At 62.1% G+C, this 21171-nt stretch overlaps 1 protein-coding gene across 3 annotated transcripts in view; it reads left to right on the top strand.

Annotated features, from left to right (window-relative positions):
- Positions 1–21171, top strand: part of PSD (pleckstrin and Sec7 domain containing) — a 31639-nt gene that overhangs the window by 1928 nt on the left and 8540 nt on the right. The window contains exons 2-10 of one of the 3 annotated variants that reach the window (XM_038181165.2): positions 836–1658; positions 1739–1841; positions 1949–2405; positions 6535–6978; positions 13804–13998; positions 14490–14570; positions 14835–14947; positions 15731–15789; positions 16303–16392. In XM_038181165.2, coding sequence (XP_038037093.2) covers positions 903–1658; positions 1739–1841; positions 1949–2405; positions 6535–6978; positions 13804–13998; positions 14490–14570; positions 14835–14947; positions 15731–15789; positions 16303–16392 — 2298 coding nt within the window. In that variant the 5' untranslated portion in view covers positions 836–902. Of the gene's footprint in view, positions 1–835; positions 1659–1738; positions 1842–1948; positions 2406–6534; positions 6979–13803; positions 14005–14489; positions 14571–14834; positions 14948–15730; positions 15790–16302; positions 16393–21171 lie in introns of all 3 variants that reach the window. The other 2 variants (XM_038181164.2, XM_038181166.2) reach the window with 2 other exon arrangements.

The following is a 21171-nucleotide window of genomic DNA, read 5'->3' as shown; positions in this document are numbered from 1 at the left end:
GGTGTTGACAGCTCTGTCTGCGCCACGGATCGCGGCTGCAGCATGTGACGGGGTGACATACTTTACAACACAAGTTGACCTCCAAAGAGACAGGCTTCTTGCTCGTGCTGATGGTGTCAAACTCCTTCAGTGAGTGTAATCTGGGGATGTCTCCGTGATCCAGGGTATTCCCCCTTGTTGAGGTGATTTTAGGTGCCTACGGGCAGTAAAAGTATTCATCAGCATGCTCTCCCACCCTGTCTGGGTGGTGCTGGTCTACAGGGGCAGCGCCTGAGCATCCAGGGGACCCAGGGAAGGAAGCAAGCCCCTGGTGTGCCCAGAGCCTGGGCGAGGAGCTGCTGGTGTCCCCGTGGTGGGGCTGGTGTGATGGGCACTGTCTGCCTGCGAACACCTCATGCTTCCTGCTGCAGGAGGGAGCTCGGGCAGGGTTGTCTCACCTGGAGCTCTTTCTGAGCTGAGCTGCCATGAGGACAGGGCACCCGCCCTTTGTATGTCCTCTCCATTGCCCTGGCCCCCTGTGGCGGTGCGGAGGCTGATCACACCGCAGACCCGTTTGTCCCCACACCAGCCTCCTGTTCCTGAGGACCTGTCACTTCTCCTGGCATTCCCGGCCCCCACTTGGTGAAGTCCCTCTGGGGGTTTCAGAGCCACCCCGGTGCCCTCAGTCGTGCCCTTGCATCAGTCTGGGTGCGGGGCAGTCGGGGCTCCTCTCAGGCCACCTGTCTGCAGGTGCTTGGGCCAACCTCCACCCGACGCCCACCTCTGAGCAGCATCCCCCTGTCTGCACCTCTCCACCCTGCTCCCCCTCCTCTCACCACCTCTCCGTGTCCTTTAGGGCTGCCTGAGGATGCCTCGCCCTGCCCAGCTCCGGACCTGACGCCTGCATTCCCCTCCCCATCAGCATGGCGCAGGCCGGGGGCCTCGTCCACCTCCCCACGGCTGAGGGCTGCTCTGCCTCGCCCCCACCCTTCTCCCACCCCGGGGACCACCGCCCCTGGCCTCCAGCCGCCGTCAGCCCCGATCTGGACCACCGCAGCCCCCCACGCTGCCTCACCCCCAACCTCAATGCCGGCCGCCTCCACCTCCTGCGCAAGGGCCTGGCCCCTGACGCCCGCCGCAGCCCCCTCGGCCTCTACAACAGCACGGGCTCCCTGGCCCGCAAGCCGACGGAGACGGGACCCTTCGGCAACGGCGGCTGCCCGGGCGGGGGGCGCCTGACAGCCCCCTGCACCCCGCGGAGGGGCCAGCACGTGGCGGGGCTCACCTCGCCCGGCAGCCGCAGCCCGCTGGTGGCCCCCGAGGGACGCAGCTCCGTCGTCACCTTCCGCTTCATCGAGAAGGCCAGCGTGCGGCCCCTCGGCGGCCCCCCGGCCCCCCGGGAGAACGGGCCCTGTGCTGTGGAGCACGGCGAGGGCTGGTGCGTGCCCCCTGGCCAGCCCCAGCCCCAGCCCCAGCCCCAGGAGCGGCTGCTGCGCAAGCTGAAGCTGGAGGCCTCCGTGTCCGACCCGCTCCTGGCCGGCAGCAGGTCCCCGGGGGAGACGCGTGCCCGCGGGGCTGGGAGGGATGCTGGCACCCTCGCCACCAGCTGCCTCTTCAGCTCCCTCACCAACGGGCTGCAGGCCCCTCCGGGGGACGTCCCCACCAGCCCCCGGCCACAGGTAGGTGCCTGTGACCCCACAGTGGGCTGAGATGTCCTGTCCCAGCCCTGCTGGCCGCTGACCGCCGTGTCCCCCTGCAGGGCAGCGCCTGGCCGTGCCCCCGGCAGAGCTCAGCCCATGCCCAGCGCATCGCCAGGGCCAAGTGGGAGTTCTTCTATGGCTCAATGGAGGCCCCGAAGGCAGGTAAGGTGTCGGGCAGGGACCTGTGGCTACCAGCTGGTCTGTGGGGGGCACAGGGCCCTGATCCACTGGGACTTGGGGTCGAACGGGGGCTCTGGGCTCTCTTCCAGGCTCCTCGGCCCCCCTTGCTGAGCCCTCCCCGAAGCCCGGCTGCCTGCTGCCCACGGAGCCGCAGAAGTCGGTGCCCGAGCATGGACTGAGCCACGTGGAGGTGGAGATCGAGGTGTCCCCGCAGGGCGGCAAGGAGCACGGCTCCTGCGAGACGGGCATCATCAGGAGGACGGTGAAGTACTCCGAGACAGACCTGGACACCGTGCCGCTGCGGTGCTATCGTGAAACCAACATCGACGATATCCTGGCCGAGAAGGATGAGGTGGATTCGGCTATCGAGAGCCAAAAGGACAGCGAGAGCAACCCCAGCTTCGTGGGGACGCCAGGACGGAGGAACAGCACGCCCGAGGGGCTCCCCGAGCACAGCGCCAAGCGCACGAAGGGCGGGCTGCGTGGCGGAGACGTGGAGGAGGACGATGAGGTGTTTGAGGCCATGAGGAAGGAGAACAGGGAAAGGTGAGGCTCAGCGTCTGAGGGCAGAAAGCTACCCTCGCCCTTCTCGGTATCCCAAGTGCATGACAAAATGGGCTCTGCCAAACGAGGGCCCAAGCCAAAACTCTTGGCAACTGTGCGTGGGGTCGGGGGGTTGCTGGGGCACCCCACAGGGCTGAGGGTCCCTCACTGCCCCATGAAGGAGTGTGGCAGTGCTGGTGTCTGTGGCGGTGCTGGTGTCTGGTGCAGGGCACAGACCTCAGGACCTGCTCCCATGGAGACAAGCCCTGAGCTCCGTTCACCCATCCGAGCCAGGGCACTCGGGTGACAGTGCCAGGGGAGCTCTTTGGGCTGGAGAGAGCCTTTCCACACCACTGCACGGTGTCGTTTCTCACTTGTGTGGCAAAAGGTCGTGTACCAGGACAGTGATGGGTGGGTTGAGGGGGGCTCAGCTTCATCAGAAAATGCTCCACACATGGCAGCAAGGCCTCGCTGGGGAAACAGAGCCAGGCAGTCCCCGCGTGCCAGGACAGGGGGGTGCCTGGCAGCGTGCACAGCCACACTGTGCCGAAGGCGGGCAGGATGCACGGGGGTGGAAGAAAAGGAAGAGGGAGGTTTGGTGTTGGTGGTGGGAAGAGATGATAGAAAAAATAACTCTCCGTGGTGCCCCTGCTCTGGGAGGGAGAAGTGTGAGGAGCTGGGCTGAAGTGGAAGGGAAGGTGCAGGTTGCAGAGGGGAGCTGGGCTCCTGCTGTTTTTCCCAAGAAGGAAATGCATTTTTTTTCCAAATGAATTGTCACAGAAGATTTGCAAAGCTGTAAAGTTATATTGTTATCACTCCGAGCAAGTTCTTCAAGTTGCTGTAACCATTACCTTACGTGATGGTAATCTATTTCCAAAGCTGTACTAGGCCATTACAATTCCTGTGGGCTGTGAGCCTAGACCTGCTTTTTGTCCTCTGAGACACCTTACCGCAGCTCGCCAGGCAGTGCTGGAGAGGTCGGATGTGTACTGAAACGCACTGCAGCCCCGAAACACGCTGCTCCCGGTATAAGTATGTAGTTGTGGTGTGCCCATTTTATGCGGCTGCTCTGCAGACCCATGGCTTTCGGCTTTTTTTTGGTGTGCAGACCCCTGCCTGCTCCCCAGCGAGGTGCAGACCCAGCGGGCAGCATGCTGAAAATCGCCTGCCTAAAACCGCAAGCTTGTTCGGTCCCTGCATTACAGCCCTGGGTTTTTGCTTACACGCTGCTTCCAAGCTCTGCAGCTGCAGCCCTCCCTCCTGTTTACCAGTCACTGCTATTGATGTTTGCTACTCCAAGCTTTCTGCTTCGCCTGCTTGCAGGAGGGGTGATGCTGGGGCGATTAAATATCCCCCTTACCCCCCTGTGTCCCAGGAGCCAGCGCCACCCTGCCCTGCAAGAGCTGTTGCAAACCAGCAGCTTCTGCCCTGGCAGTTTCTCTGCAGAGCACCTTGTTGGTAGCCGGGAAGGACCAGCCCTGCAAAATTGCTGAAGCACCATCGGACGCTGATTTGCAGATATAAATCCCTTTGGAAACCTAGCCTTAGGGGTTTAGCACCCTCTGCAAGGGGGGATTGGCTGGGCACTGTCGTGTTGCCCTTTAAATTCTGGCCAAAGGGCACCTTCTGTGTGATCTGCCCTCCCAAAATAAGAGACGTGCTAACAGCTGGCAGGACATCAGGCTGAAAAATTCAATACAGAATCAAATAAGACATGGAAAGTGACAGAAGAAACAGTGTCTTCTTCCAGCAAATCCTCTCCCTGAGTATATTTAGAGCCAGATCTACATCTAATGACCAGCCTAAGCCTTTACTGTCTTTATTCCCATTAGAGGCAGGGAGCTGAGACCTGTCAGCAAGGGCAGGCTCATCTCCCCCCTCCCCGAGCATCCCTGGCAGGTCAGTGAGGTGGTGGCAGGGCCTGGCATGGCCAGCAGTGCCAACGCCTTGGCCGAGGAGCCAGAGGAGGCTTTGCAGCACGGTGCCCCAGTCCCTGGAGCGTACAGGGCTGGCTGGAGGCAGAAGCACCTTTCCTCCCTGGAAGCGGAGCAGCCTTGCCCAGGACAGCCCTTGGGCCTGCTGCCAGGGGAGCCTTCCCGGAGGGGACGCGTGTCCCCTGCTCACCCACCTGGCCCACCTCCAAGAGAGGATCAGCGTGTGTCCCGCGCCAGCTCGAAGACAGACACACGTTTTTGTGCTGCCTGCTGCTGCTGTGCAGGTGCTTGAATGCACCCTCAGCATCTCCTCCTCTCGTGCTGCCCCAGCCTGGCCGTGGGGCTGTGCCCCCTGCACCGCCCCTGCCTGCGAGCAGCCAGGAGCAGAGCCAGGCATTGTTGGGCAGCACGGGGCAGGCTGTGTCTGAATGGCTTTGCTCACAGCTGGCTTGCTGTTTTGGGGTGGGGAGGTCGCTCCTGGAGCTCAGATGGTGTGCACAGAACCAGCTATGTTTTCTCAGTGTTTTGGCAGCAGTAAGCTTGATGACAAAAATAAGCCCGATTCCCTTGCCCTCCCCTGGAACAAGGTCCTTTCTGTCTGCGGCTGCTGTCCTTCCATGTGCAGCCCATGGCCCTCCTTATGGATGCAAGACGCAAAATGAAGTCAGCAGCATTAGCTCAGCTCAGCAGCACGGTGCAGAATGGTAAGGACAGGGAGCGCACATTCACACTTGCAAATGCTGAGAGGTCTCATCTCCCGTGTCCTCATCAGAAAGTCCCCTCTGAGGCGGCTCCTGGGGCTCGTGCAGGACTGGTAAGGACGCGGTACAGTGCTGTGCAGCTGGGGAAATGCTCTTGGATCAACAAGAGCAGCCTTCATCCTGCCTTTCCTCCCCACTGCTCACTTCGCTGGGCTCCCTTTGAGGCCACCTGCATCTGGTGCAGTGAAGCTGGCAGCTCGTGGCCTGCTGAATAATCAGGGTGAGATTTCTGAGCGGCGTATGAAAGCTAATGAATGAGAAAACCACTTGGTGCTTCAAACAGCAATGCATTTTCTGAGCCTTCTGTATGAGGCTGTTTGTTCATAACAAATGTTATGACAAGCTGGATCAGTTCTTTGCTTTTAATCAGGAAAGAGAGTGGCATAACAAGTGCTTTTCTGGTACTTTAATAAAGCGATAGCAGCTTCTGAGTAAAACAGGCTTTTAGGGCTGTGTTTATGCCTGTATGACTGAAGCACTGCTGTTCTCGGTGTTGGAAGTATCCCTACGGCCACATGCTCGGACCGATGGGCAGGTTGCAACTTACCTCACTGACCGAAGAAAAGTCCCAGGGGTTGGAGATTTAGCAGCTCCTGTGCTGGGCTGGGCCCAGACCCATGCTGGAGCCGAGCTGAGCCTTCCTGCAGGGCTGGTACGTGGCCAGATGATTCTCCAGGGCCAGGAGAGATGGGTTTGGGTGCCTTGGCAGGGAGCAGCACCTGGGGTTTTGCCCTTGCTGTCAGGATAGGGTATCTTATTCTCTCTGGAGTCATCCTGTGTTATTTTCACAGTGGATCGTCTTTGTAGGAGAGGCATAGCCCAGAGGCTGGAGCAGTCCCCATGGAAGTAAGCTGGGCTGGGTGCAGGTGCTCTGAGCACCAAGCCGTCCTGTTTTTCCCTCCTTCTTCAAAACCTGTGTGGGGAGCTGCTGCCTGTGCAGACCTGCAGGCAGGCTCTGCTCGGTGCCCTCGGTGTCGCGTACGTGGACGAAGGTGTTGTGCTGCCCTCGGTGGCTTCGGGAGCGCCGTGGAGCTCTGAAGGCTCGTGGAAAATTCAAGCACTTGCAGATTTGGTTAGAAGTGGAGCTGAAGCACATCCTGGTTTGGTGCTTGAGCCGTTTATTGGATCTAAGCTCAAGGCGAGTGGCTGGGAGCAGTAGCCCTCTCATAAGCTTCTTAGGAGGATGAGCCACGAAAGGAACAAAAGTCTGCAGCTCATTAAAGGAGAAGCATATGTCTGGAGGGAGGCCAGGCAGTCCCTCTTCCCATCATGTCTTGGGCAGGCAAGGCTTCTCCTCGGAGGTCTGGCGTCCTGCAGCTGTTCAGAGGAGACTTCTGCCCTCCCAGTTTCCTTCCGGAGCAGTGCATGGGCTTTTGTTTCAGGGCTCTGATCCCTTGCTCCTCAGTGACCAGTTCTTCTCCCTTTCTTTCCCTCTAGGATCATGGATCGAGACACGCAGGGTATGCTCAAGTCTCCAGTGCCTTTCCTACTAGGGCACAGCCTCTCCAAGGATGGCATGGACTCTTTCAGCAAGCATTTTGAGAGCATCATGGAGTCCCATCGAGCCAAAGGCACGTCTTACACCAGCCTGGACTCCATTGACATCCTCTCCTCCCCAGCCCGCACCCATGGGACCTTTTTCACTTTTGACCTCCCAACCCTCACCCCAGAAGTACAGGGACAGATCCGAGACAGCGCCAAGCTGATCGAGGAGAACTTTGCTCCTCTGGCTCACTTGGAGCCAGACTCTGGGACCAGCTCGGCCACAGATGCCCCCTGGACTGAGAGGGAGGAGGAGCGAGGCAGGCAGAGGAAAGGCATCCGGCGCAGCCCTTGCTGCTCAGAGGACAGCTTTGGTACTCCCTTGGCCTCCAACATGAGGTGAGTGGCCAAAGCTGCTTGCTGCCCACCTGGGCCGCCAAGGCTCGCTGTGGAGTCCAACCCTGTGCTGCGTGTTGGCAGCCCGAGCCCAACCTCTGCTGCTGGGGAGAGGGAAGGGTGAGGGCTGGGCTGTGCTGCTGGCCTGAGAGGTGGCTGGTCTGGCCAGGAGGCATCGTCCTGTTGTGGCAGGCATGGAGGTGGGAGCACATCCCGTGTTTCATCTTCCCCAGCCTTGTTGGGAGCTGTAGGTCTGAGCTTTGTGTCGCCTCCAGAGCCTGCAGTCAGGAGAGGAGGGTGGGATATCGTGTCTGCTTTGTGGTCCCTGGGTCACCCCGAGGACATTTTTGGGGGAGAGGTGCTGGCGAGGCCTTCCCTCTGTTTGGGACACTGAGGGCAGCGATGTGGTGGTGCAGAGGCCGGGCGAGATCTGTGCAGCAAAACTGGCGATGTCCAAGAGGCACCGAGCAGCAGAGGGTGGCAGCATCCAGCCGTGGATCACTGCTTTCTGGAGGAGGAATCTGCTTCCTGCTGCTCTGCCAAGGCACAAAGGAGCAAAGTGGAGAGCCCCAGTGACACTGCGGGGACAGTGCCTCGCTTACCATCCACAGAGCCTGGTAGCAACAACCCGTGGCCAGGCCGTGGGTGCCCCCTGCACCCCACAGAGCCGCGGAGCTCCCTGTCCTGGCCAGACAGCCTTGGCTCATGGAGCCTCCAGGCTCAGACCAAGGCTCTGGCGTCCCTCAGCACACGATATCCTCAGTCCATGCTTTTATCTTGACCTTGCAAGAAGGAAGTTTTCCCGAATGAAAACACAGCTTGCCCTCCCTGAGCACTGGTGTGCCTCTGCCTCCTCTGGTGGCCTTGGCTGGAGGCAGGCAGGAGGGCGAGACCTCCAGCTGGGAGCTGAGTGAGGAGCAGAGGTGGGCATGTGTCCCTGAGCTCAGGGAGAGCCCGGCATGTCCCTCACAGGCCGTCCTGTGCTCTGCTGCTAGGAGCCTGTTCCCCATTACATGGCACTTCGCAATGGGAAATACTCTGCTATAGGATTGCCCCACAGCAGGGAACCCCACAGTGGGATGCTGCAGCCCCCCCGTAGTGCCATACCCCGGACAGGGACACCCTGGCCACCCGACATGGGACCTCCCCAGCTGCTGCACAGGGACACCCCGCACTGACACCTCCAGTGTGGGGCAGAGACTCCACAAGTGCCCGGCCCTCGCTCTGGAGCAATTGTCCCCCTTGGGCAGGAGGAGGAGGTGTGCAGGTCTCCAGCTGTCACTGGGCAGGGGCTGCTGTCCCCAGGGCAGTGACCCAGTGTGTGCATGGGGCCATGAGCAGGAGGCAGGGTGCTGTGTGGGGACACAGGGTCCCACCGGGGCTGGTGGTGCTGGCGAGGGGGTGGTGTGGGAGCTGGGGCAGAGGGAAGGCTGCTCCTGCGGCAGCAGCCAGAATTTCGCAATTACAGATCCGAGTCCCAGGGCAGCCCTGGGGCAGGCACTGCAGATTGCAGAGCATCGCCCCAGAGGGACATGCACAGGCAAACGGTGTCCCCGGGGGTGCATCTGCTCATCTCCCCATCCTGGACCACCCCGAGGAGCGTTTATCGCCGAGAGCTGGGGAGAGAGGATGTTAATTGCTGCCCGTGCCACCCCGCGAGAGGCAGGCTCCACGGGGACCCGAATTGGGGACATGGCCTGGGGTGGGACGGAAAGCAGGGCAGGCAGGAGGAGCCCGCAGACTCCCCAGTGGCAGCTGGCAGCGTGCCCCCGGGGAGCCTGGCTGGAGGGAGAGCCCAGCCCTGGGGACGTGGCGGTGTGGGAGGACGGGAGCTGCAGGGCTGGCAGCCTCCCCAGCCTCCGCTGTGCCGGCCCGAAGCCGCCTGTGTGCCAGATCCCAGCTGCTGGCGTGTGCGGGAGCGCGGGGCCGTGCCAATAAGCGCTGCTGTGTTTCTTTATAAGGTGCCTTTTGTTGCTGCAGCCATCGGTGAGCTGGTGCCCCCCTTCCCTCTGGCACAGGCCAGCCCAGGTCTGCCAGCTGCTCTCGAGTGACCCGAGCAGCAGCGGGGCTCCCAGTTGTCACTGGGCAAACTGGTGAGGGAGAACCCGAGTGCCCTGAGTGCCATGCCCAGCGGGGATTATGCAGGCTGCGCTGCAGGGTGAGGGGAGGACAGAAAGAAGGGGAAGGGAAAGGGGGTGGTGTGGGGAAGGGCAGGGGCGAGAGCACAGCGGGGCTGGAGCCTGGGGCCTCTCTGCCAGCGTGGCCTTGAGCCTGGCACTGCAGGAGATGGGGCACAGAAGTGCGTGGGGGACTTTACCCCCAAAAAAGGGGAAAAATCCCCTGTGGTACCCACGTTCACCAGTGTCCAGGTGGCTTTGCGTGGCTCGGGTCCCGCCGGCTGTTTCTAGGCAGGGACAGCAATTGGGGTGGCACAGTTGGGGTGACACATTTGGGGTGGCACATTTGGGGTGTCACTGCCAGGTGGCACACTTGGGGCATCACAGCCGGGTGTCACCTCCCGGGGCCCGATCCCGGCGGTGTCCGTCGCGCCGGGCGTGCACATGCCGCACACGTGCGTGCAGCAGCAGCAGCAGCGGGGGCGGTGGCAGCGGGGGGGGACCCGCAGCGGGTCCCGGCGGCGGGCAGGGCGCGGTGAGGCTGGGCGGGAGGGGCGGGGAGGGGCGGCGGCGCGGCATGGCCGGCGGTGCAGGGGAAGGGAAGAAGGGAAGGGAGAAAGGGAGGGGGAGGGCAGCGAGCGGCGGGGCGGCGAGGGGCCGGCGGCGGCGGGGTGCCCGCGGCCCCGGGGCGGCGCTGCGGGACGGGGCGGCGCGGCCGGGGGCAGCTGCGGGGGGCAATGGGCGGCGGCGGCCCCGGGGGCGGCCGGAGGGGGGACAGGAGCCGGGGGGACGCGGCCCCCAGCGCCGGGCCGTGATCGCTGCTGCTGCAGCCGCTGCTGCTCCTGGTGCTGGTGCTGCTCCTGGTGGTGCTGGTGCTGCTGCTGGTGGTGGTGGTGCTGCTGCTGCTGCTGCTGCGGCCCCGCTCGCTCACGCCCCGCTGGCTGGACTTTGCCCAAAGGTCCGAGAGGTCCCGGCTTCCCCGGGTTAGCACCATGGCATCTGGGGCCGTGAAGGAGAAGCCGCCCCCCCGCCCGGCTGGTGAGTAACCGCATGTTAAGGCCCCGGGAGCCTGCTCGCCCCAGCAAGTGTCTGGAGGGAGGACCGAGCCCCTGCCAGGGCTGCGGGTGGCACCGGGACGGGGGGAGCCAGCACGGGCAGGCATCTCGGGGGAGGGCCGTGCTGCAGGGGCGGCTCTGGCAGAGCAGCTCTGCTGTGTGCTCTCCAGGGAAACAGCAGCGAGGAGGGGCACGGCTGCCCGAGTTGGCTCTTACCTGGCTCGGTGGCTGTGATGCTGGCGGGGGCCGCTGCGGGTGATTTGAGGAGCAGGCTGGACACGGCCGCGGGGCTGGGGACCGCGGGACCGGCCCCGCCTGTGGTTGGAGGCTGGCCTGGCTGACCTTCAAGTGTCCTCCCAGCCCTAACTCCAATTCTGCGAGGAATGAACCAGCCCAGATCTCGGCTATCATAAATCAAAGTCGCTCCGCTGAGACCGATGGAGGGAGCTGCATTTATTTAGCTCAGCCAAGGATCCGGTCTGGTACATTCTTAGCAGCGATATTAGGCAGGCTGGGATTGCTTGGCAGAGGCGCCGGGCTCCTAGCCATGCGTGTGGGGCAGTGGGAATTGAGGGCAGGGTGCTGGCCTGCCCCACGCACGTGGCCCTCGCCGACTCAGACCGGGCTCCCTGCCCTGTCCCTTCGTGGTGCAGAAAGCAAACCGAGCCCCCCATGGCCTGTTTTGGGGAACAAGTGGCTCGCAGTAGGCATTTCTGAATTTCCTGCAGCAGGTGTCTCATGTGGAAACATGCCAGCAAGGACCTGGATAGCCTGGGAGCTCAGCAGAGCACCACAGGCTGATACCAATGTCCGCTTGTCTGAGCCTGTCCCCAGGGACATCTGGTCCTGGGGAGCAGACATGGGTGAGGGGGGTCCCGCCGTGCAGATACATCCCTGCTGGCAGCGAGGAGCTGGAGGGCAGCCCCTCGGGCAGTCTGTGCTGAGCTAACGGCCTGGTGCTGCCCCACGGCGGGGAGAGAAGCTCCTGGAGGCTGTGGGGAGAGCATGGTGCTGGGTGAGCCTCGTGGAGAGGACAGCGGGGCTCCTGCAGTGGCACGCTGCATTGCAGCGCAGGAAGGTGCTGGTCTCCTGCTGGCCTCCGGGCTGCCAGCCAGAGGATGAATATCAGGGCGAGACACAGAGCATCCGGGTCCAGGGGGTGGGCGTTTGGCCTTGAGAAGCAAGTGTTGAGCCCAGAGGAAGAGGATCTGAAGCCAGGGAGGGAGGATGTGGCCCTGGGAAGGAGGATTTGGGCTCAGAGAAGCGTGCCTGTTGCCAAGGCAAAGAAGTCTTTGGGACAAGAAAAGGTGTGACTAGAAAAAGAGTAATTGGGGTCTGGAGCTGGAATATTTGGGGGTCAGAGAAGAAATGCTTTAGCCAAGGGAAGGAGTATTTGGGGCCATGAAACGGAGTGCGTGGACCCCGCAGAAGGACTGCCTGGCCCTGGGGAGGGATCCTTGTCATCAGAGAGTGTCTGCAGAAGCACCTTGCTGCTTCCCTGGGGGTCCGGACCTCCTGGCAAACACCTCCAAGTGTGGCAGATGTGGGGTCTCTGCCATCTGGCTGGGTCACACCAGGATGGCACCCGCCGTGGGGAGTGGCGCCGTGGGGGTGGCCGTGGCCGTGCCACCGCGGGCAGCGTGGCGGGGACGAGCCAGCTCCGCGCCGCTCCAGGATGACTCATTTCAGGCACGCTGGAGATGCTCGTACAATACCAAATTTGATCTTTGTTCCTTAAGTGCAGGCCAGTTCTTGGGTTGGAAATACATCTAATGTAAAAATATTATCTCAGTGTTTCTTCAAGCCAAACTGAAATGTCACTTCAGAAAGCACACTAAAAAAATCCGGAGACATTAGGTCATTGGCAAGAAAATTAGCATCACCTCAGTTGCCTCAGATGTGGACATGTGCTCTTTGCTGTGTTCGCCGTTTGCTTGAGGATCGGGCTCTTGCTCTTCTCGCCGTAGGAAAAGTGTTGGGTGAAAACCCATTTCTTGGCGTGGCCTGGAGGCTGGGGTCTCTTGTACAGCATGGTGCCTCATCCTGACTGTATGGGTATGCTCTGCTGATACAGAGCCCAAAGTCAGAGCTGGGGCCCGGTGAGGGAGGGGATGGCAGACCCCGCTGGCAGAGCTGCTGTAACAAACAGGCTGTGAGCCCTGCGTGTCTGTTTCAAGAAGCAAGGCAAGAGTCACAGCCACAGGCTGGGAGCCTGCCGTGAGATAGCTGTTGAAGGACAGGAGTTTGTAGATGGCCCTGTGCCTGGGTGCTCAGCAGCGGGTAGGAAGGTGAGGAGCACAGCTCTGGAAGAGAGGTCATGGAGGAAACTTGGAGCTCCGGGTTTGCTGCAGGAGGCACCACGAACCAGCCGGGTGTGCTGTGGGTACAGAAGCCTCCTGCTCGGTGAGACATGCCCCAGGGCTGGTGAGCTCCTTGCCACCAGGGACCTTGCAGCCACTTAGGGGCCACCCACCCGGGCCGTACCGCAGTCACTGCCTCGTGTTTCCAAGCTCCACAGCAGTCCCAGTCAAGTGCATCTCCCCCAGGACTTGCAGGGCTCCAGAGCTAAGCAGCTCTGGACCTGTCTGGCCCATGGTTGCGTGCTTTTGGGCTTCCCAGTTGCACAGGGGACGTTGAGAGCCCCCCAAGGCACAGGGCAGCCTGTCCGTGCTGTGCGGGGCTCCCCCGGGACGGGACGAGCTCCATCCAAAAGCTGTCGGCCAGCGCCGAGCAGCAAAGAGCAGCTTTGTCCTTAGTGGAAGAAGTGGAGCCTCAGGGAGACCAGCCTGGGTAATTGGCTCAGGAGAGGAGGCCTTCTTAAAAGTCAATTAGAGACTTTTAAAAATAAATCAGACTGGAACATTGCGAGGCCTGCCAGAAAATTTGGGCGAGGTCAGAGTTGCTTAACATTCGTTGTTGATTAGCTTCAACTTACTTTTTGTTGGGATCGCTTGTGTGCCGCTGAGTCAGACAGCTCCGCAGGCGAAGCCAAGAGAGTGCTGGAAGCACAGCCTTGTAAGGCCTGACGGGGCGAGAGCTGCGGGGCAGCCCGGGGGAGGCAGCACACAGTGCCGCGAGCCGGGGCCGGCGGTGTTTGCCTTCATCCTCGCGCTCTGTTCCTCGGTTTTTGCTGTGCTCTGAAGTTACCGGGTGAGAGAAGCCAAGTGCAAGAATTATGGTCTTCTTCTCTTGGGTAGGAACTGCACTCGAGAGCAGCACGAGGAGTTTGTTCAGGTTAAAAAATGACGGTGTCTGTAGAGTACAGCATGCAGCGTGCACATGTTTCTGCTCCAAGTCTCGGCAGCAGCTGGGCTTGGCAGAGCCGGAGCCCACACACGACGTCTCGCAGGCTCAGGGTGGGGACTCTGGAGCAGTTGTCCTGTCTCCCCACATCCACTTTGGACGTGGCTTTGAGTGACTTGGTCCCGTCATCAGCCACCAGAAGCACCCTGTCACCTCGTCTCTCTTCCAGCCACGTCTCCAGCCTTCCCTTAGCACCCAGCCCCGACCTGTGAGCACCTCTAAGCAGTAGTGTGCATAACGCAGCCCGGCAGAGTGGCTGACCTCCAAAGCAGGGTGAGGACGTGTTTGCTGAGAAGCTGGAGGAGCAGAGGACCCGAGGGCAGACTAACGCGGCGTGTCCCTTTCCATTGCAGCGACCACCCCCTGAGCCAGCTGGTTTCTGACTCGGACTCGGAGATGGACAGCATGGAGCAGCTGGCCCTGGGCAGCACAGACACCCTCTCCAACGGGCACAAGGCTGACCTGGAGGCTGCCAAACGCCTGGCCAAGAGGCTCTACAACCTGGATGGCTTCAAAAAAGCAGATGTGGCCCGCCACCTGGGGAAGAAGTACGTGTGGGTATTTGCAAGGAACAGCCTGTCCTGCAAAGGCATCATTCCTCCCACCTGCACCTCTGGTGCTCCCACAGCCGCTGCCCTCGTGGGGCACTGGGCTGGCAGGGACAGCTGGCAGGGCCCCAAAGCCCTCCCCCCATGACAGCTTGTCCATACCAGGTGTTTCCTCTAAAGGTCTCAGCACCTATGACACATCCAGGTTTTGTGCTTTCCCATCACAACTGCATCTTGGGCACCTTCAGCAGGTGTCAGAGACACCTCCTGGGGGCTCTTCCAGCTCTAGCTTCTCCACGATGAGTGTTCCCACTGGATCTGTGGGTAAACCCCGTGAGTTTCCTGGGACTCCGGGAGGCCTCTGTCCCCAGCACGCTTCCCACAGCCCTGCCTTCATGTCTCCCAGCCCACGGGAACCCACCCCACCCTCTGCGTTTTGCCATGCCCCCAGTCTGGTCGATCCCACTCTCGCTCCCCCCTTTGCATTTCAGCAACGAGTTCAGCAGGATGGTGGCAGGGGAGTACCTCAAGTTCTTCGTGTTCACGGGGATGAGTCTGGACCAGGCTCTCAGGTCAGGCGGACTGCGTGTGGACGTGTGCATGTGTCGTGGCCACCTGAGTGCGTCCCCCAGGGTAGTTTTTAGGGCCCAGTGCTGGCAGGATAAGGTGCTGCGGGCTTCAAAGCGGTCCTGCAGCTGTCTGGGAAGGCTGTGTGAGGGCAGGGCTTCATCTGGCACACGCCAGGTCTCCAGGAGGGGGCAGAAAGCAAAGGGTGAGTTAGAGGAGCTGCTGGTGGGCTTCACCTGTGGCCAACGCTGCTGCTGCTGCTTCTTCAGGTCCTTTCTGAAGGAGCTGGCCTTGATGGGAGAGACGCAGGAGCGGGAGCGAGTGCTGGCTCATTTTTCCCAGCGCTATTACGAGTGCAATCCCAATGCCATCTCCTCGGAGGGTAAGCGGCTGTCTGTGTGTGTATGAGTGTGCGTGTGGGTGTGCATGTGTTCGCTCGGGAGAGCACATGTGTTCGTCAGCTCAGCGAAGGTGCTCCGACTGCAACTAGGAAGCAGTCTGAGAGCGTGAACTGACGCCTCGGGAGTCAGCCCCTGTTACGGAGATGTTGTCATTCCCCTCAAGTGACAGGCACTTTAGACTTAAAAAAAAATACTGCTCTAGTTGGAAGATGCATAATTAGGGCTCAACGCATCCTTAATTCTGCCCTTGAGCAGATTAGCACAGGAGGCGAGAGGAGGCCCTCCCCAGCACACAGACCCCAGCTCTCAGACCTCAGGGGACGGCCAGGTGAGACAACCCCGTGCGGCACAGAGGAGCACCCAGTCTGCACCGTATCACCTCAGTGTGCCGCGTCTTTACGCTCCCCCTGTGTGTGCTCACGTGCTGAATCTGCTCTGGTTTGGCTCTGTGGGCAGGTGAGATTTTGGCTGGCTGGCTGGAAGAGGGCTGTGCCATCCCCACCGTGCCTGTGCCAGGAGCTGGGCAATGGTAGCTGCAGCGTCACTGCCTGGCTGACGGGGCTGAGGGCTGGAGGGGCGTCTGAACGCACAGGTTTCAGACTAGCTTTAACCCAGTGGCCTCCTATCCACTTGCCTGCGTGCTGCCAGCACCATGCTGATGCTGCGTGCCCCACGTGCCCAGGCTGGGAGGAGTGGGCTCAGGGCTGCTTCGGGCTCGGTCCATTCCCAGGGGCTCTAATCCCTGCCCTGTGCTTGTGCTGCAGACGGAGCCCACACCCTGACCTGTGCCCTGATGCTGCTCAACACAGATCTGCACGGACACGTAAGTTCCCCCTGCCATTAGCCCCAGCTGTCCCCTGCCCTTACCGCCCCCGCTGCCCCAGCCGTGGGTGGCCGGGGAAGAGCAAGGACTTGCCAAGGGCAGAGCCGCATGCGCAGGAGGTGCAGGGGCTGAGCCACCCCCAAGGTGGCTGGGAGGAGAGCGGGGAAGGCCTGAACGAGGAGATAACGGGGCTTTGGGGGAGACAGGCTGAGCTGGAGGGTATGGAGGGAGGAGAGAAGAGGAAAGCAGACAGGGAGAGAGGCTGGGAGCGCGACTCCAGAACCAGCTGATATTGGGAGCAGGTGGCACTGAGCTTAGAGAAAAGAAGCTTTCTAACACTCCCCGAGTCTGAGCACAGCAGGCGGCTTTCCACACCTCCCCGAGACCTGGCCAGCCCCTCGCTCTGCAGCAGACTGGGTTTTCTGTTCCTGGGCTGTGGGAGCCTGCTCCAGCCAGCTCCAGCCCCCCGGCCCAGAGGTGAACCCCACGTTTCTCTTCCCCTGGCTCCCCCAGAACATCGGGAAGAGAATGTCCTGCTCCGACTTCATTGGCAACTTGGAGGGGCTCAACGGAGGCACTGACTTCCCCAAGGAGCTGCTCAAGGTAATTTGGTTGCTCTCTCCGGCCAACTAAGCCACAAGAACAAGGGCAAGAGCTTCGGGTAAGATCGTGTAGATGGCCATGTGGGATGCAATTAAGGTGTCCGTCCTCATGCCTGTGTCAGGCTGTTGGAATAGGCAGGATCAGTGCTGTTCCCTTGGCCTGCAGCTTTCCTCCTGCGTTGCAGAGGTCAGGGAGTGCAGCCACCAACCCCACTGCTGGTGATGTGGGCCAGGCACAGCAGTGGCGAGGGTGGGCCAGTGGCTGAAACCCCAGAGCTGGGAGTACCCTGCACTTGTGGCTGGGGCAGCCCTGTCACCTCCCTGCATGACTCGGTTCCCATTTACAGGGACAGCTCTGGCCAAAGCCACAGGAGCTGTGAGGTGCCTCTGGACGGGCGGGGGAAGGGGTGGCGATGACCTCCATGGTCCTGGAGCACCCTGGGGTGCTGGTCGGAGGTGGGAAGGGGGCAGTGCATTGGGGAGTGCCTGTGCCTGGCCACCAACGGGGTCTGAGTCCTTCCTGGGCGAGGGAGGCAGGGAAGGAGGCAGCGCTGGGACTCTCCGCCTCGAGCCGGCTCCTCTGGCCACCGCGGTCCATGCCGGCTCCGCGGGTTGCTGAGATGTGGCCGCGGGGGTTCCCACCTTGTGCCCCCACACCGATGGCTTCTTGTTCCTCGTGGCCATTTCTCAAGCCTCCCGGCTAAGGCAGGAGCAGCACGGCTCAGCTGCTGCGTGCGTAAGGGAGGAGTCGCCTGCTGGCTGCAGCGCGGCTCCGCTGCCGGCGGGGACGGCCTGACCTTGAGGCTGATGCACGAGCCGGGGAAATGGCTTCGGCACTGGCTCCGAGCTGAGCGAGGGCTCACCGGGGCCTGGTGCTCCCGCTGGCTGAGCTGGCGGCTCCGTCGTGGGCCCTGGGAATAGTGCTGTGCCCCGTGGGTCCCGCAGGGCAGAAACCTTCGGTGAAGCGCTGCAGTCGGAAAACACTCGGGATGTGGGAAATGGGTTCCCACAGGGTGCCGGAGCCACTCCTGTGGGAGGTGGCTTACAAAAAAACGCAACGTGGGGTGAAAAGCTGAGCTCTGTTTTCAGCCTTTGTGGGTCTATTCCTGGCTGTGCCGTTCGCCCCATCATTAAGGGGTTACCAGCAGCTCTCAATAGGGCTGTCCTCCCTCCCAGCCCACGCTTCTCCACTAAAAACAGTCACTCAGAAAGAATTCTTCCCTAATTTTAAACCCAGCTCCAGAAAAGACTTTAAGCACCCAAAATGGAAGAGAAATGTCCAAAATCAGGACCTGGAGCATCTGTTCCCCCTGGTACTGTGCTGTCCAGGAGCATCCAAACTCTGTGGGCCCCTCCTGAAGCCCCCGGCACCCCACAGTGGGGTATCCGCAGTGCAGGCGCTGCGGCACCTGTGCTAAACTTCCACCCCAAAAGTACTTAAGCACGCGCCACCGCATTGTCTTGTCGGGTCTCAACCAGTGTGAGACGGGGCAGTGAGCAGCTCCTGCAGCCTACAGGCTTGGTGCTGGCAGGGCCAAGCTCTCTGCCTGGCAGAACCTGTGCTGCTGGGGCTGGGGGCTGCCGCGCTGCGCCAGCTGAGGCAGGAGCACGTCCCCGCGCAGCTCTGCCTGCAACCCTGCAGCGGGGGGGCTGAGCTGCTAAAAATGGCCTGTTCCCTCTGCAGCTGCGGTGCTTCCCACAGCCGCTTTTCAGACGCCTCTGTATCAGCACCGTGCTGGGGAGTGGGAGCAAAAGGCATCGCTGAGGTGCTGTGCGAGGGGCAGGCTGCAGCTCCTCTGTCGCTCCCTGGCACTGATGCCCTCGGGGGGCTCCCGTCCATGCAAGGGAGAGCAGAGCTTCAGGGAAGCGCTGGGGAGGGGGCTGGCAAGGAAAGGTGTGTGAAGGGGCAGTGGGGCAGCGCCACTCCTGGGTAGCCTTTGCCAGGTTTATCTGGAGAAGACGCCCTCTCCCTTCTGTCGGCTCCTTGGTGCTTTGGTCCTGTTGCAGGCTTGGGCAGCAGAGAAATGGGGAAGCCTCCCTCCTCCCTACGGTGGCCTGTGCTGGCCCCGTTAGCCTATATAGGATGTTGCCTCCTTGGCAGACCTGGATCCCCTGCCTGGGGACTGAAGCTCTTGTGCAAGCGTGCCACACAGCTGGCTGGCTAATTTTAGCTCTGCAGGAGCGCACGCGTTTCCTAAGGGCAGCAGGGGAGGGGAAGGGCTGGCAGGCTTCAGAGGAGCTTCCCAAAGCTCAGAGGTGGCTCATGGGCAGCTCCAGCACTGCCAAAGAAAGGTCCCAGAGGCTTCCCAAGCCTGCCTGGGGGAATCGCACAGGTTGCTAACCCACAGACTTCAGAGCCAGGGAGCTTGAGGCGACCCCCACACACAGCTGGGGGACTGGAAAGCAGGGAGATGGGGACAGCAGGACAGGACCTAGGCGGCTGCAGGGGACACAAGGCCACCGTTCCCTGTGACTGTGGGGACAGCATCAGGAAGGGAGCCCCACGGGGCCCTCCCCTCGTCTCTGACTGCAGGAAGCCCCAAGACAAGCAGCACGATGCCTGGGAGCGGGTGGCAGCTTGAGTCAGACAAGAACTTTATCTGCTACGATAGAACGCACGTAAACACTCACAGTTTTCAGCAGAAGAAACCAAAACACTCGAAAGCTTGTGCTTTCACAACCGAGCACCACGTCCCCCTCACTGGCAGTGCCTCGCTGTGCCCCTGCTGCCGGAGCCAAGGCAAAACCTGCTGCTGGGAACCACCTCCCCTTGCTCCAACCCATCCCTGGGGCACCGTGCTCTGCAGGCAGGGCTGCCCAGCCTGCGGGTGTGGGTGTCCTCACCCCGGGGTAGGGGTGAGGACATGCTGGGGACATGAGAGCCCCCGTAATGCTGTGCCTGAGGCTGCCCACACCTGCAGGCTTGGCCTTCGCTCCTGAGGCCAAATGAATACCAGTGTCTGGCCGGCAAGGAGGGATGCGAACAGGACGGACTAGAGCTGGTGATACCACGGTTAGCTCACCCTGAGGCTGTGCTGTTCTCCTCCAAGTGTGATTTTAGCCCAGGCCCCCTGGGGTTTCCTGCACTCTGTTGGCTGTGTGTTGCATTTCAGATACGGATTCGACCTTTACCTGACCGATCGCTTTGCAGAGCCTTAGGTCTTCCACATCTGCTTCATTCTTCAGCTTAACCTCGTGCTTTGCTGCTGGGCCTCCAGCCACACAGCACGGACAAGCCAGACCCCATTCCTCCCCCGCGCTGCTCAGCAAGACGCAGGAGCGAGCAGAATCCGTGCTACTTCCCAGCTCGGCAGCCTGGAGCATTTCACAGCTGTTAATGAATTAAATCCCAGCGCAGGCAGGTCCCCTGGGGGAGGAAGGTAGGCTGGGCCCCCAGCCGGGAGGCACAGCCATCAGGCTCAGCGATGCGCAGCTGTGGGAAGCGCACCCCGGCTCCCCCCTCAGAGCCCAGACCCCGGCAGCGCTGAGCTCAGCCCGCTCCCAGGGGGATTTTTTATTTCTGTGCCTGCGCCCTCCAGCCCTGAAGCCTCAGGGACAAACCCAGCGCCCTGCCCTCGGCGCCCCCCTGCCCGGGGCCGGTGCCTGTCCCCGGGGGCCGCCTCCATCTTGAGGCGGGCGGCCCCGCCCCGCGGGCTCTGCCGGGCCGGGCCCCGCTGCCGCCGCCATTGGCTGCGGGGCCGGGGGCGCCGCCTCCCTCGGGCAGCAGCCGCCGAGCCCGGCCCGGCCCGGCCCGGCTTCAACAGGCGGCGGGCGGCGGGGAGCGGGGCCGGGCCGGGCCGGGCCGGGCAGGGCAGGGCAGGGCAGGGCGGCCCCCCCCCGGGCAGGATGATCGGCGTCAACAGCATCAACAGCAGCGCCGGGCGCATGCGGTCCCGCTCCATGTGCTCGGTGCGCTACGGCCGCAACTACCGCGGCGTGGAGACCTTCTGCTACGGCTGGCCGCAGCGCTCCCGCACCCTCAAGCCGGTGCTCTACACGGACCTGGTGGTCAGCCGCCTGCAGAGCCGCCGCAAGAAGAAGCCGGTAAGCGCCGGGACGGCAGGAAAAGCTGGGGGTTGTACTGCCCGCTGGGTGCTGGCAGCGGTCCCGGGGGAGTTGGGCTGCTGCGCATCGGCTCCGGGTGGGGAGAGGCAAGAACAGGCTGCCCTGGGCACGTCCTGGCCAGCAGCAGCCCTGGGGACACCGCGGGCACACGGAGCGGTGATGCTGCCATAGCACGGGCTGGGGCGAGCTGTGACGCACTGGGATGGAAGGAGGCAGGCAGCTGGCAGCGAGCTGCTCCGCGGGGCTGGGGGACACCGGCAGCACGGGGGCTGCCGGCTGGGGTCGCGGCTGGCTGGGCGAGGAGGGCTTTGGCAGCCTGGGGTGGCAGGAGGGGTGGGTGGCTGCTCCCCGCGCCGAGGCAGGGGGTGACGCACAAGGCGCTGTCCCCAAGTCACTCGCATCTGTCCCTGCTCCGAGCCCCCCTGTGCAGGAGGAGGGCTGGGGGCAGCGCTTGGTCCTCCGCAGACACCTGTGTGAGGGGAGCAGGGGCATGGGGTGGCCGGGTGTTGCTCAGCACGGCTGTGTGTGCCGGACAGGCAGCAGGGTGTGTGTGAAGGTGAGTGAGGGGACAGCCCAGGGCTGTTCCCTCTGCCACACAGCCCTGGTCTGGCCGTGCCGTTCGTGTTCCCATATCTGAGGGGTCTCTGCTTGCCTGGGGGGCCTGCCAAAGCTTCGCGGCCGGGTGTAGAGAAAGATGTTTTGCTAAGGAAAAGTT

Source organism: Anas platyrhynchos, chromosome 6, assembly GCF_047663525.1.
Source record: "Anas platyrhynchos isolate ZD024472 breed Pekin duck chromosome 6, IASCAAS_PekinDuck_T2T, whole genome shotgun sequence".
NCBI classification, from domain to species: Eukaryota; Metazoa; Chordata; class Aves; order Anseriformes; family Anatidae; genus Anas; species Anas platyrhynchos.
The sequence above is the reverse complement of the archived record's forward strand: the minus strand, read 5'-3'. Positions and strand labels throughout refer to the sequence as shown.